Source organism: Macaca nemestrina, chromosome 9, assembly GCF_043159975.1.
Source record: "Macaca nemestrina isolate mMacNem1 chromosome 9, mMacNem.hap1, whole genome shotgun sequence".
Taxonomy (NCBI): Eukaryota; Metazoa; Chordata; class Mammalia; order Primates; family Cercopithecidae; genus Macaca; species Macaca nemestrina.
Window position 1 is genome coordinate 34525267 of NC_092133.1, and position 14879 is coordinate 34540145.

Consider the following 14879-nt stretch of genomic DNA (forward strand, 5'->3'; position numbering starts at 1 on the left):
GAATTTCAAACATTTCCACCAGCAGATGGCACTCTAGCATTTCTACAACAGGCAACCCTTAGCTATTACCGAAGTAGAAACTAGGCAAAACTGGACGTATAAAAAGAAAAACAGTATGAAATATTTTAGGAATTATTGTGATGCAAAATTATACATGTATCAAGTAATAAGCTTCTATATATACAAATTGATTTTTTTTTTCAGATGGAGTCTTGCTCTATTGCCAGACTGGAGTGCAGTGGTGTGATCTCAGCTCACTGCAACCTCTGCCGCCCAGGTTCAAGCGATTCCCCTGCCTCAGCCTCCTTAGTTGGGACTACAGGTATGCTTCACCACACCTGGCTAATTTTTTGTATTTTAGTACAGATAGGGTTTCACCATGTTGGGCAGGATGGTCTTGATCTCCTGACCTCAGGTGACCCGCTTGCCTTGGCCTCCCAAAGTGCTGGGATTACAGGCGTGAGCCACCGCGCACGGCTGCAAATTGATTTTAAGTCATAATCCCTTTTTGTGCTCCACAGCACCTTTCTCCACATTTTTATTATAGCGCTTATCAAATGGATTTGTTAGCCTATTCGGTTTTCCAGGTAGATTGTGGGGTTTCCAAGGGGAAGGATATTCTTATTCCTCTTTAGATCTCAAGGTGGCAGGAGGACACAATACCTGGTCCATTGTCAGACCTCAATAAATATTTCTTGTTTTTTCCCCCCAAAAATTGGTTAAGTATTGCCTTGAATGCAGGAGACTGTTTATGAACATTGGTCCATGAAAAGTCTTTTTGTTTTATTTTCTTTTTCTTTCGACACCTATCTTATAGGCATCAACTCTCATGTGTTTGATGTATGTCCTTTGATGTTTTCGTATCCTTGTAAAATATATTGTTTAATGTGTGTGTTTAATTTGCACTAACATTATTGTGCTATAGGTATCATTCTGGTTTTGTATGTTTCTCACCTATTATTGTACTTAAAACCTATCTGTTTTGTGTACATATCTATGTGTGCACATTTAGTTCATTGCTTCTAACAGTTGTCCTCATTTTACCTATTTCCTTTATGATGGACATCTAGGTGCCTCCAGTTCCTCACTATTACACTCAACGCTTTACTGACCATCTTCATTCAAATCTTTTAATGAGCCTTTTTGCAAATTTTACTACTGGAGTTTATGCCCAGTGGTGGGATTACTGGCTCTTGGGGAATATACATATTTAATTTCACTAAGTATTGCCAGATCAGTCTCCAGAGTGGCCCAGTTAGTTTATACTTTCATCAGCATGCAAGAAGGTTCCCATTTTTCTATATTCAAAATTAATGTTATTCAGTATTTCAAATTTCCTAATCAGATGGTATAAAGTGAAAATATTTATCGAATGAAAGAATGATCAGTTTGAAAATCTGTTAAAGCTAGTAGGATGTATGGTATTTACTTGCATAATTTTCCCCCTTAGGGGATGGTCCCTTTCTATCTGAACTTTCACTTTCTAAATTTGGTGTAGAATAGATTCCAATTTTTTTTTGAGATATCCCTTAGAATCTGGCCTATTTCTCCTCATTATCTGAAACCTAGGAATCAAATAGATTAAATAATGTGGGATCCTTTGTCATCTAAATTTGCTCTCTGAAATTAGAAACCAAATAGAATTGTATAGTGAGGGATCTGGAATATTCTCAAGCCCTACTCCAAATAAATTATTAAAAAGCTCCTCAGATGATTTTAATGTGCAGCCAGGGGTGAGAATCCCTGACCTAGGCTTGCACATTATTTTCATTTCTACTTGAAAGGGGAAAAGACTATTTTTAGGTATTCGCACACAGGAAATACTATTTTATTGTGTTGTCCAGGCTTCAGAAAATCAAAAGAATAATTTAAAATTTAAGTGTCTGATCAAAATTAAATATACTTCCCAACGGTCATCAGCATGTCAATATCTCTAGCTAATGAAAAGGACTAGAAGAATTAGAAAATTTGGTGACAATTAAGGCTGATAAAGTTTAATGTAACGAGCATTGAATTAAGGAAGGTCTTGGATCTGCCTATGTGGGGACAAAACTACTCCAAAGAATTAGGGGTCTAGATGTTAATTCAAGCAGAAGTAAAATATTCAGTTGAGTAAGTATGTACTAGTAAAGTCTATCAGCTGATTTTGATTATTGAGTAGTGGAATGAACCAGTGGTAAGCCTTCTGTTATAAACATTTGCTTAACTCTCCTTATAATGAACTAAACATATTAGTGTATTTTAAAAGGTCAAAGTCTCATGCCTATAATCACAGCATTTGGGAGGCTAAGGTGGTAGGATTGCTTTAGCCCAAGAGTTTGAGACCAGCCTGGGCAACATGGTGACACCCTGCTTCTACAAAAAACAAAAAAAAATATCCAGGCATAGTCACACCTGTGATCTCAGCTACACAGGGCTGCTGAAGTGAGAGGATTGCTTGAGTCCAGGAGGTAGAGGCTGCAGTGAGCCATGATCACACCACTGTGCTCCAGCCTGGGTGACAGAGTGAGACCGTGTCTCAAGTAATAATAATAATAATACTAGTAATAATAATAAAAGAAATAAAAATAAAAAGGTCAAAGTATGCCATTAGCCTAGAGGACAAAAGACAATACAGTCATAGCTAGTCACTTTTTTGGAGTTGACAAACACAATTGTATTACAGGCAAATGTTTTATTACAGGTCCATTAATCTCAATGTTGAGATTAATATTTTATTTTATTTTCGAGACAGAGTCTCACTCTGTTGCCCAAGCTGGAGTGCAGTGGGGCAATCTCTACTCACTGCAACCTCCGCCTCCCAGGTTCAAGCAATTCTCCTGGCTCAGCCTCCTGAGTAGTTGGGATTACAGGTGCATGCCACCACGCCCAGCTAATTTTTGTATTTTTAGTAGAGATGGGGTTTCACCTTGTTGGCCAGGCTGGTCTCGAACTCCCAGCCTCAGGTGATCTGCCTGCCTCAGCCTCCCAAAATGCTGGGATTACAGGGAGATTAATATTTTAAATGTATTGAGATAAACATACTACATTATTTATAGACATTACTTTCTTAGAAATTATCTTTAAGATTAATATGTAATAACTGTCTAAGAAAACAGTACATATAAAAACAACATATATATATATATATATATATATATATATATAGTTAATGAAGCTATAGAACATGTGAAAGGCAATCTTATTTTTTACCCCTAGGATATTAAAAGTTCTTGCTATTTTCAATAAGAAACACACTCGAAATGTAGTCAGTAGAGCTGGCATTAGTTTCAAGTTCTTCAAGAAACAGCTTGAACATTTTAATGCTCTAATTTTTTTTTTTTTGAGACAGAGTCTTGCTCTGTCGCCCAGGCTGGAGTGCAGTGGCACAATCACAGCTCACTGCAACCTCTGCCTCCCGGGTTCAAGCAATTCTCCTGCCTCAGCCTCCAGAGTAACTGGGACTACAGGCATGTGCCACCACGCCCAGCTAATTAGTAGGGACGGGGTTTCATTTTGTTAGCCAGGATGGTCTCAATCCCCTGACCTCGTGATCCACCCGCCTCGGCCTCCCAAAGTGCTGGGCTTATAGGCGTGAGCCCCTGTGCTCTGATTTAACTCTAATTTTCTACCCAGATTATGAAGGTAAAGTCTGTGCTTTTTTATGGTGTAAGCATAAAATTAAATAGTATATGTGTAAATTATATTTCAAAACCTTAGGTTGTGGGTATAATTTCCTTGTAACCCATCTACGCAAATTACACTCATTGCCACAGTGAAACCCAACCAGGAGAAGGAAAATGACTTTTAGTGAGTAGCAACTATGTGCCAAGTACTAAAGATATGACCTTATTTAATTCTCACAACACATTTGGAGGGAAGTAATCTTATGCCTGTTTTATAGATGGGGAAATTGGGACTCAGCAAGGATAAATAACTTATTCAACAAAGGTCACATTAGCAGATATTAAATGGAGAATTAGATTTTAATCAGTCTATCAGACTCCAAAGTCCATGCTTTTTTCAGTATCACATGATGCTTTTCAGAACTTACCTGAATGTATAAATGGCAAAATTGGCAGGGATGGTAAAAGATAGGTTCTTCAATGGGTGTGACAAAGACATGAGTAATTTTAATCTGGTTTTCTGTTAGTTTTCTATCGCTAGCAGTCCCTCAAATAACTGCCATCCCTACTTCCAAACATGCTAAGGGGTTTCAAACTGAACTTATTAGAGTCAATCACATTTATTATGGTTATGATCTTCCCCAAATAAATGTACTGCTGGATGGCAGTAGTAACGACAAAGACCAGAGTTTTCTTAATATGATGAGGTGGAGCAATCACAGTTATAAATTATGAAGCCATTGAACACATGAGAGGCAATCTGATTTTCTCCCCAGAGATATTACACATAAAACTTCTCAGGTATTTTCAATAACAAACATCCCCAAAGGGTAGTCAGTAGAGCTGGCAATTATTTTCTCCTTCAACATTCCATATGGAGAAAGTGTCATCTCTGGCTCCTCCTGGCAGGACAGAGACAGTCCTTGATGGTAAAATAACATACTTTGTAACCAGTGTTCTCTTGTACTGTCCTTTGCCTTTTCCTGTTTCCCCTTTCCTAGTGGAAAATCAAAGACATATAAAACCTACTCTAATTTCTTCCTTAAGAGATGCTAATCACAGGCAGAAGAGCCTACATGGTTAAAATATGTGGTATAGACTTGTTTGACCACATTTATTAACACCATATTATGTTAGATAGAGTTGACCTTTTGTTTCAGGTTTACCACTAAGTCATTCATGTATAACTTAATTCTTACCATAGTCATCAGTTAAGGGGATGTATTTGTGGCACGTGTGGAAGACAGGAAATAAGAATGAATAAGAAAGTAATAGCACAATTGTATATATATATATTTTTTTTGAGATAAGGTATCGCTCTGTTACCCAGTCTAGAGTGCAATGGCTTGACCTCATGCCTCGCTGTAGCCTTGAACTCCTGGGCTCTAGTAATCTTCCCACCTCAGTCTCCTGAGTAGGTTGGACTACAGGTGTGTGCTACCATACCTGGATATTTTTTTAAAACATTTTGTAGAGACAGAGTCTCACTATGTTGCTCAGGTTAGTCTCAAACTCCTGGGCTCGAGCAATCCTCCCATCTTAGCCTCTCAAAGTGCTGGGATTAGCATGAGCCACTGTGCCTGATTGATTGTATATTTTAGAATTTATAAAGTACTTTCCTCGTACATAACCTTACTGATTATTACTTTACTCTTGGATATTATATCAGTTTTACAGATAAGGCAGTTGAGGCTTAGAACCATTAAAAATTTTATCCAAGTTTACAAAACCAGATCTGGTAAAGTCAGGACTTAAACCTAGGGCCTCCAAATCCTACTCTAAGGTTTTTTTTTTTTTTTTTTTTTTTTTTTTTTTTTTGTTTTCCCACTATACATTGACAGGTTCTAGAGGGTTATACAATACTTTAGTCACTTGTGGTGACTAAGAATACAAGCCTACGGTTTAGAGTCAGATGGCCCTGGGTTTAATTCTGTGTTGGTACTTATTAACTGTGTACCATGAGAAAGTTAATATCTGAGTCTCAATTTTTTCATATGTAAACTAGGTATAAGAAGTTTATAAAAAACTCTTCTTAGGGTTTTTTTGAGAGTACCATGCTTGAACCATGAGGTCTCAATAAATATTAGTCATCATAGTTGGGTATACAGGCAGTAAGTGAGGACACAGTAGACTGGCTGTTATGTCTTCATGCTTCCCAGTCCTAGTTACAGTGTAAAGCATTTTTTAAAATTTCTATTAGACAGCTAGGCATAAGTATTGCAGAAGGGGAAAATGGGAATAGTGAAAACTAAGCTTTTAATGTTTAGTAGAAGGAAAGGGCGGGCGGCATGTAGAGTTAATGAGTTTGTGACAGGCTGAAAGTGAGAAAAAGGCATAGGAAAAGTCAAAAGAAATAATTGTAGGCTGGGCGCGGTGGCTCACACCTGTAATCCCAGCACTTTGGGAGGCCGAGGTGGGCATATCACAAGGTCAGGAGATCGAGACCACCCTGGCTAACATGGTGAAACCCTGTCTCCACTAAAAAACACACAAAAAATTGCCAGGCATGGTGGCGGGCACCTGTAGTCCCAGCTACTTGGGAGGCTGAGGCAGGAGAATGGTGTGAACCTGGGAGGTGGAGCTTGCAGTGAGCCAAGATTGTGCCACTGCATTGCAGCCTGGGCGACAGAGCAAGACTCTGTCTCAAGAAAAAAAAAAAAAGTAATCATTGTAGTCAAGATGACCATTAGCTGTACATCTTGCAATACTATACCCTACAAAGTAGAATTTGGACATAAACACAGAATAATATCTCAGTAGTCCTATTCACCAGTCCTAGTACCTATGTTGGTCACTGGTATATATTTCCACCTGTCCGAGATGAAATGATACTAATACAGGGATTTTTCTTTTTCTTCTCTCTTTTTCTTTTTTTGAGATGGAGTTTTGCTCTTGTCGCCCAGACTGGAGTGCAATGGCATATTTCGGCTCACTGTAACCTCCACCTCCTCAGTTCAAGTGATTTTCCTGCCTTAGCCTCCCGAGTAGCTGGGATTACAGGCACCCGCCATCATGTCCAGCTAAGTTTTGTATTTTTAGTAGAGACTGGGTTTCACCATGTTGGCCAGGCTGGTCTCGAACTCCTGACCTCAGGTGATCCACCCATCTCGACCTCTCAAAGTGCTGGAATTACAGGCGTGAGTCACTGCACCTGGCCAGTATTTTTCATAAAGCTAAATTTATTCAGTTTAAACAACTGCTCTTTATTTTGACATGTCATTTTAGCTTTTGTTCAGATGTTAAAATTTTCTTTTCTTTTGGAAAGTAATAGAGATAAGTAGTTGACAGTTTTTATTAAGGTCCTTACTAGACAAAATAAAAAGTTGACAAACAGGGCTGGGCATGGTGGCTCACGCCTGTAATCCCAGCATTTTGGGAGGCTGGGGTGGGTGGATTACCTGAGCTCAAGAGTTTGAGACCAGCCTAGGCAACATGGTAAAGCCTCGTCTCTACTAAACTACAAAAAATTAGCTGGGCGTGGTGGTGTATATTTGTAGTCCCAGCTACTTGGGAGGCTGAGGCAGGAGAATTGCTTGAACCCTGGAGGCAGAGGTTGCAGTCAGCTGAGATTGTGCCACTGCACTCCAGCCTGGATGATAGAGCAAGACTGTCTCAAAAAACAAAACAAAACAAAATCTTGACAAACATATGTCCACTCCTCCCCACTAACTAATATTTATTTTGAAATATCAAAGTCTAGAAATCACTGAATCAGTTAATCTTCATGTTTTCTTACAGTTCTGGGAACCTGGGCTCTTAGATATCAAAGCAATTTATCTATGAATACCATTCAGTAGACACTAAGCAGAGCATTTCCAAGGAGACATCAATGCATCTAGTTCCTGACAGTTCATATTTTATTTTTTTAATTTTATTTTTACTTTTTATTTTTTTGAGATGGAGTCTTGCTCTTGTCACCCAGGCTGGAGTGCAATGGCTCCACCTTGTTCACTGCAACCTCCTCCTCCCAGGTTCAAGCAATTCTTCTGTCTCAGCCTCCTGAGTAGCTGCGATTACAGGTGCCCACCACCACGCTCAGATAATTTTTGTATTTTTAGTAGAGATGGGGTTTCACCATGTTGGCCAGGCTGGTCTTGAACTCCTTACCTCAGGTGATCCACCCACCTTGGCTCCCAAAGTGCTGGGATTACAGATGTCAGCCACTGCGCCTGGCCTGACAGTTTATATTTTATGCAGAGGCCCAATACTTGTCTTTTAGGAAATTACAATCTAAGACAAAACAGATGCAGATTGCTGTCACCTAGCACACAGAAGATAGGATAGAAACATCAATCTAATATACTGATGAATAATGAACTACTTACAGCAAATTATTTAGGTCTAGATGAGAGGTAAGACAAAAACCATGATATAGTGTATGTGTGGCAGCTATTTGCAAAGAGTATCTCTGGAGATCTAAACCCAAACTAAACCAAAGGACCAAACAATCAAATCATCTTAGTGACCAACCAGGGCTAACCCCTTAAATATCAGTGATTTCTTTCCCCTGATGTCCTCTATAGAATGACTTAGAATTTCAATGGCTAGACTAGAGAAATGGCTTTCATCGGGAATTAAGAAAACAAGCAGTTTGTTTTGTTGATTTTGATTTTAATATCACATACAGATTCTGATGAAAACATTAAATACTACTTAATTAGGCCGAGAAACCATTACAGAGTAGTTAGGTCAGTAAGCAAAAATGGTGAAAATTCATAATTAAGCGCATTCTCATTATACTCAAGTTCATTCTTGGTCACAAGAATAGGTATTTTTGAAAGGAATATTAATTATAGACATCTAGTGGACATATTTATTCAAATTGTCTTCCATTGGTCCTAATTAACATGGCTTCTAAAGGTGCATTCACTTGTAAGCCAAGGGTTTTTTAGGCCCTTGGAAAATCTGGCTCATTATCAAAAATATATAATTTAAAAATTTCTTAATATAGCAAATGAACTAATGACTTTATAAGGTAAGTATTTTTTGAAGGAGATGGCCAGGAAAATGTTAATAACTGGGAAAACAAATTATTGAACAGAAACCCAAAACATAATTTACTGTGACAAATAAAAGTATTTATTTTTCACATTCTTCTGGAGAGGGGCATATTATTTCAGTGTGTTGAGCATGATTGGATTTACCATTAATTTATTTCACAGAATTTATTGAGTGCCTACTAAGTGCTCTGGTCTGGGAACACAAAGACAAAAGTGTTTGCTCGCCAGGCTGTTGCCATCTCTAAGAGGTGCTCAATACATACTTAAAAATTACAAAAATTTCGACTGAAATTTGTATCACACCACACACCCACACACAGACACCCACACACAGTTTAAAGGATCTAGATGTGTTAGAAATGTTCAGGAACTGAAGGAAATAGGCCTTAGGGCTGGAGCCAACATCCAGTACTTCACTATGTAACAGCTTGATTTAGAAAATCATCTTTAAATAATATGACTTGCATTTGCTTTCTCCCATATCCTCATTTTATGCAGTCCTATTTCTAAAAGGTCGTCATGGCCCTTCACAGATGAATGCAACATAATCTCGATTTCCTGGATGCTTAGGTTTGTAGAGGCTTTTCAGGGAACTTCAGCTGAAGGTCATCTACTCCAGCTCTTTTCAGATAGTTAATCCTGGTCTGGGTGGAGGTAAGAGGATACAGGTTGCTATTACAGCGTTTGCTGGGCTTTAAGACTAACCCTTGTCCATCCACCCCTGGGGAAAACCCTTGCTCTGCATTTTAGGGTTTTACTTGTTTGATACCAAGGAGGGCCCTGGACGCTTCAGCGTTTGTGCCTGCCCACACTACATAAAGGAGTTCCCTTCTCTGCCAAGTAGAAGGCCCATTTTGTTCCAGAAAGAAGCCGAAAGTGGGGCCCAGCAATGTGACTGCAGCAAACTGTGCCTGATTCCTTTCCCGCGCGCTTCAGGTTAGGACCTAGAATTCAATTTGCAAGCTGTTGTGGGGTGGAAGCTCAATGAGCAGCGGCGGGTCGTGCATCACACGGCTTCCGGCTGTTATTCCCCATTCAGGGCTATGTGACTCTCGTTTTGACTGGGGGCCGAGATGGAAACCCGAAAGTGTCACTATGGTCCCATCTGACACTGTAAAGGCGCACTTCCCTGCAGGAGGGCTAAGTATAGGATTGACCTCCAGGAGGGTCTGGAGGGGGGCTCTACCTGTGCAGCAGAATAGAGTGGCCAAGCAGTGGCACAGTTGGACGCAGAGCCGCCCTGACTATCCAAGCACAGTCCAGGTAGCTTCGACTTGGCCAAAGCCAGCATATATTGACGCTCCCAAGACCTTTATTCCTCGGTTGCAGGCAAGAGCAGAGCAGAGCCAGGGCGCATGTCCCTTTTGGCCCTCGGATCGGAGAAGCTGCTTGACCAGGTCACTGTGTTTTTCCTTCTTGCCACTCTTTGCCCAGTCGAGGTCAGAGGATGCTTCCGTGTGGCTACCCAACGCATCACAGAGATCAGGGCTCCTGTTCAGGGAATCTACTTCAGGACTCTAGGCTTTGACAGGAGTCAACGCCTCAACTTAACCGCCCTTGCTATTGCTGCTTCAACCAGAAAAGGGCCCTGAGCGGATGAAGTGCCTGACGCTATCAGGACAAACAAACGTGCTGTCGGTGGGAACACTACTCCAGCGCGCTCGGGGTTGGCGCTGGGGCTTTCGGGTCGGAGTCGGAGCTTGACCAGCCCTCCAAAGCCTCGCAGGGAGGGAAGTAAAAAACGAGACGCCTTGCTCTGTACCCGAGACGGTACAACGGCTTGGTTTGGATTCCTCCCTCTGCTTCCTGACCCTAGAGGGTTAAATTAGGAGGGTACAACGCCACCCTTTTCTCCTCCTTCCCGCCTGCCTCCCTCCCCTTACCTTTAAAAAGTTAAAAAATGTCTGCAGTAGAAATCTCTTAAAGGGGCGGTGCCGGTGTACGAGTTCTCTTGGCAAGAGTCACTGGGAAGGCTGGCTAGGGGCGTGAGTTCGCTCCACCAGCACCAAAACACTGAAAAAAAAAAAATAAGAAAAAAAAATTCAAAAAAACGAGCGAGCGAGAGAAAGAGAGGGAGAGAGAGAGAGTGTGTGTGTGTGGGGGGGGGGTGGGAGGAAGGGAAAAAAAGGGGGGAAAAAGGCGGACAGACACACACTTTAGATAAGGACAATTAGTCACTAGCGAGACCAAGTAGGAAGAGAGGTTTAAATCAGAGGGATTGAATGAGGGTGCTCTGTGCCTTCCCTGAAGCCATGCCCTCCAGCAACTCCCGCCCCCCCGCGTGCCTAGCCCCGGGGGCTCTCTACTTGGCTCTGTTGCTCCATCTCTCCCTTTCCTCCCAAGCTGGAGACAGGAGACCCTTGCCTGTAGACAGAGCTACAGGTTTGAAGGAAAAGACCCTGATTCTACTTGATGTGAGCACCAAGAACCCAGTCAGGACAGTCAATGAGAACTTCCTCTCTCTGCAGCTGGATCCGTCCATCATTCATGATGGCTGGCTCGATTTCCTAAGGTAAGGCAGGGGCTTCGATGGATCATTTAAAATTTTTTAGTAACATCCCCTCAACCCCTTCCTATCCCCGATTCCAAAGGGGAAAGAAGAAAGTAAGCCAAGCAGATCTCTCAAAGAGAAGAAAGGAGGTTTTCCTCCTCCTGGATTGTGTGCTATGAGGCTGTAACTAGTGATTGGGAAAAGCAATGTTTTCTATTAAGATGCACATGTTTGCAATGCAGAAGGCATTTCAGAAACTTATCAGTTATGACTGAAAAAATGTTGTGCTTACATATATCCACAATTAGCCTCCCCGTCTCCTTCTGAAAAAGAAACAAGAGGTTCAGAGCAGTTACAAAAGCGAAGAAAAGATCTCAAACAACAAAGAGCTGAAAAGAATGAGTATGTGTGTGGGGGTGTGTGTGTATGTGCGACAGAGAGGAGTGTGTGTGTGTGTCTGTGAATGTTCAAGCGGGATTGCACGAAAAGTGGAATTTTCCACGGAAAGCTCGTTTCGTCAGTTCTCTCCCACTCTCAGACAGAAAACGAATTTAAGCAGAGGCTTGAGTGGTGGGCAAGTTGGATCGGAGTTAAATTTTTTTATTTTATATCCTCCGCTGTCATCTCCAGACTTCAGGACTTTGTAAGGCGCTTTTTATAGACGGAATGCCCCCCTCCCCCTCAGTTCCTCCTCCTCAAATCTCCTGCGGTAACTGCACAGTTTAGCTTTTCTTTAAAGAAAAGAAAAAAAAAAAAAAATCCTCGCTGGGGTCACAGCGTTATAAGGGAAGCGGTAAGAGACCCAGAAATACTCCAGGGAGGCTTCGGAGATCTGAACCCCGCACCAGCGGATTAGCAAACCCGGAGGTTTGTGATTCCCTTTGCTCTAGGGCTTGTAATCTAATTGGGCTCACACTCTCCCCGGGTTGTTGCAGTTTGGCAGTTAGGCAACTACGATCCCTTCCCATCAGGGACAGAGTTGCAGTGTAAAATAAGAAATACATCCTCTGCAATGTCGAATCCAAGTGTTGAGTTTTTAAAAATTCCCTCCAAGTTGGAGCCTCAGCTGTGGGTTCCCCTCGAAGAGCCTTCAGCGCTCTCAGTCCCACTCTGCCCCGAGGCCACGTCCGTTGTGCGTCCTTCGTATTTTTCACTCCTTGCGAAATTCGAGTTTTGCTTCTTGAGGTGCGTCCGCCTCTCAGCTCTTGGGGTTGTCCCCCTGGCCCGGGTCAGGTCTGCGGATGCCGCAGGTAGCGGGAGGCGCCACGTGGAGCGCTCCTTCCACATGGAGGAAGGGCAGCCGGAGAACTGAGAGGCTGTAGCTTCCCTTGCGGAGGCCGTTTCGGTTCCTGCTGGTGCGGTTGCTGCCAGGGCGGAACAGCCAGCTCTGCGCGGCCCAGCTTCCTCTTCGAAAGCTCCTTGGTGCAGCAGAGTGCGTCTCTGAGCTTGTCCGAATGTAGGGTGCAACGGAGTTTTCCGCAATGCTTGTCCCACTTGCATTGAACTCCTTCAGCTGCGCAGACCCCTTTCCCCTCCAGCTTTCTTCTTTTTAAAAATCAGCCTGTTCGCCTAATGCTTTCCTGCCTCAGAAAAGAGTCTGGAAGGCAGCTTTTCGGGGAAGAAGTCCTGGCGGAGCGCATTCGCTTTGGCTGTGCAGGCTCCTGGATGAAAGGTTGTTGGAACTGCCCTTTCCCCAGGACCGGATTCGCGCGGACGTGTCCTTTGCCACAGTAGGCCCACGCGACGCCCTGACTGTGCCTGTCCTGGAGCGCGGTCCCGGAGACTTCAGCCAAACGACCCTTCTGGTTACAAGACCCTGGGGTAGCCACGTCTCTTCTCAAAAAACTCCAAAAGCAGAGTCTGTTTTTTCTTTCTCGTATCCACCTACTTTATGATGCTCTTTAACGTCACCATTTGGATTTGGGTTTTCAGAATCTGAAACAGTAAAGCGTTAAAAAATAATTTACAGACCCGGAACTCAGCAGCCGATCCCCTCAGCATTATCAGTATCTGCATTGCTCCTTCCCTACTCCTTCCCAAAGCAGCAGCCTTTGGCTTTTAAAAACCTATTGATGGAAATCCTGACCTTAAATAGATGTAAATGCTATTGTTTTAATGCTCATTTAGTATCCCCTAACGCGCAGGTTCCACATTTCGGCTAGCTTCATTTTCCCTAGCGGTTCCAAACGGCCCCAAGTGGGAAAGAAGAAAGATGGAGCCTAACTCGGGGGTGGGGTGGGGAGGAGGAGGATGTTACCTTTCCTGAGATCAGGCCGAATTATTTCAGGGGCCAAAGAGACTTTGCCTTTACTCTGTGTGTGTGTGCTGGTGGTGGTGGTGCGGGAGTGGAGAAGTGTTCTTGGAAAGGCAAGGGTTTACCCTGGGGATCTCTCCGTCCGGGGATTTGGGAAACAATGCGGTTTTTACAATATAGTGAAAAAGACAAATCAACTCGGACATTAAAAGAAAGAAAGTAGGAATCCGCTTAAGCTCAGGCGCCGGGCCTGGTCTGAGAGAAAAAAGGCAGGTTTCACCTCCTGCACGGAGGTTTGTGGGGCCCCTGGGGCTGAGGAGGCAATGCCGGCTTTCAGCATACAGGTTTTTGGCAAGGGTCGGAAGCCAGAGGTAGGCGCGCCTAGCGCGTCTCCACCCGGAGCGCTTTCCTGGCAGTGGCAGAAGCCGGGCAACTACGCTTTAGCGCCGTGCTCGTAGCACGTACACCCACCCCGTACAAACACTCTATGAACAAATACAGTCTGTAGCCTTTAGGAGATCAGGATCTGGGTGTCTGCGGGAGGGGGCCGCTGCGGGCGCCTGGAAGCGAGAGGCATAGCCCCCGGAGTTGGGCGGTGAGGGCGGGCTGGGGCGCGGGGCACTAGCTAGAAGCTGCGGGAACGGCCAGGGGCCAGCGTGGACTACCGGCTGGGGCAGGCACAGAGCCTCTAGCCCTGGCCAGGTCACCCTCAGGGAGTAGGAAGAGGGCCCTTTTCCGTGCCCCACGCGCTCTCGTCCTGTCCCAGGGAACTTTCTTCTCTTATTCTCTTCCTCTGCAGCTCCAAGCGCTTGGTGACCCTGGCCCGGGGACTTTCGCCCGCCTTTCTGCGCTTCGGGGGCAAAAGGACCGACTTCCTGCAGTTCCAGAACCTGAGGAACCCGGCGAAAAGCCGCGGGGGCCCGGGCCCGGATTACTATCTCAAAAACTATGAGGATGGTGAGAAACTTGATTACCATTCTTTATCGGGGAGCGGAAGCGAGCACCCGCTGGGTTTGTGTGTCTCTATGTTCGTGTGTGTGTATGTGTGCGTGTGTGTGTGCGTGTGTGTGTGTGCGCGCGCGTGTGTGCGTGTGTGTGTGTGTATGCGCGCGCGCGCGCGTTGGGGCAGATTTGGAGAACCTGGTTGCAGGTCGCCTGAAAATGAAAAGTTGGAAGCTTCAGACGAGGAGACGCTGCAGTGTGGAACTCCTGACCTCATTGCGCAAAGGGGGTTCTCCAGGTTGTCCTCACCCAGCTGCTGGCCTTTTGCTGGGCGGCTGTCTTGGAGGCTGCTAGCGGGCTTGTCCTGCGGGGTGTAGATAAAGCAGGTTTTTTGAGAAAATTCAGCCAGGTTCATAGATTATTAAAGGTCAGAGTCATATTTCTTTGCTAAAATTCTAGGCAAAGTGCCTTTCTGTTTTTCTTATTTCTTGCCTTCCTGTGATGAGGGTACAGAAGGGATTCAGCCGTTTTTGAAGTGCACTCTAAAGTATTCTGGAATAATCCCTTTTAAATTGGTCCCTTGTTGA

At 43.7% G+C, this 14879-nt stretch overlaps 1 protein-coding gene across 9 annotated transcripts in view; it reads left to right on the plus strand.

Annotated features, from left to right (window-relative positions):
• Positions 1 to 14879, plus strand: part of LOC105478425 (heparanase 2 (inactive)) — an 870370-nt gene that overhangs the window by 79111 nt on the left and 776380 nt on the right. For 7 of the 9 annotated variants that reach the window (XM_071069334.1, XM_071069329.1, XM_071069335.1 and 4 more), the window contains exons 2-3: positions 205 to 322; positions 14150 to 14307. In XM_071069334.1, the coding sequence (XP_070925435.1) occupies positions 205 to 322; positions 14150 to 14307 (276 nt within the window). Of the gene's footprint in view, positions 1 to 204; positions 323 to 10342; positions 11118 to 14149; positions 14308 to 14879 lie in introns of those variants that run through there. The other 2 variants (XM_011735698.2, XM_011735695.2) reach the window with 2 other exon arrangements.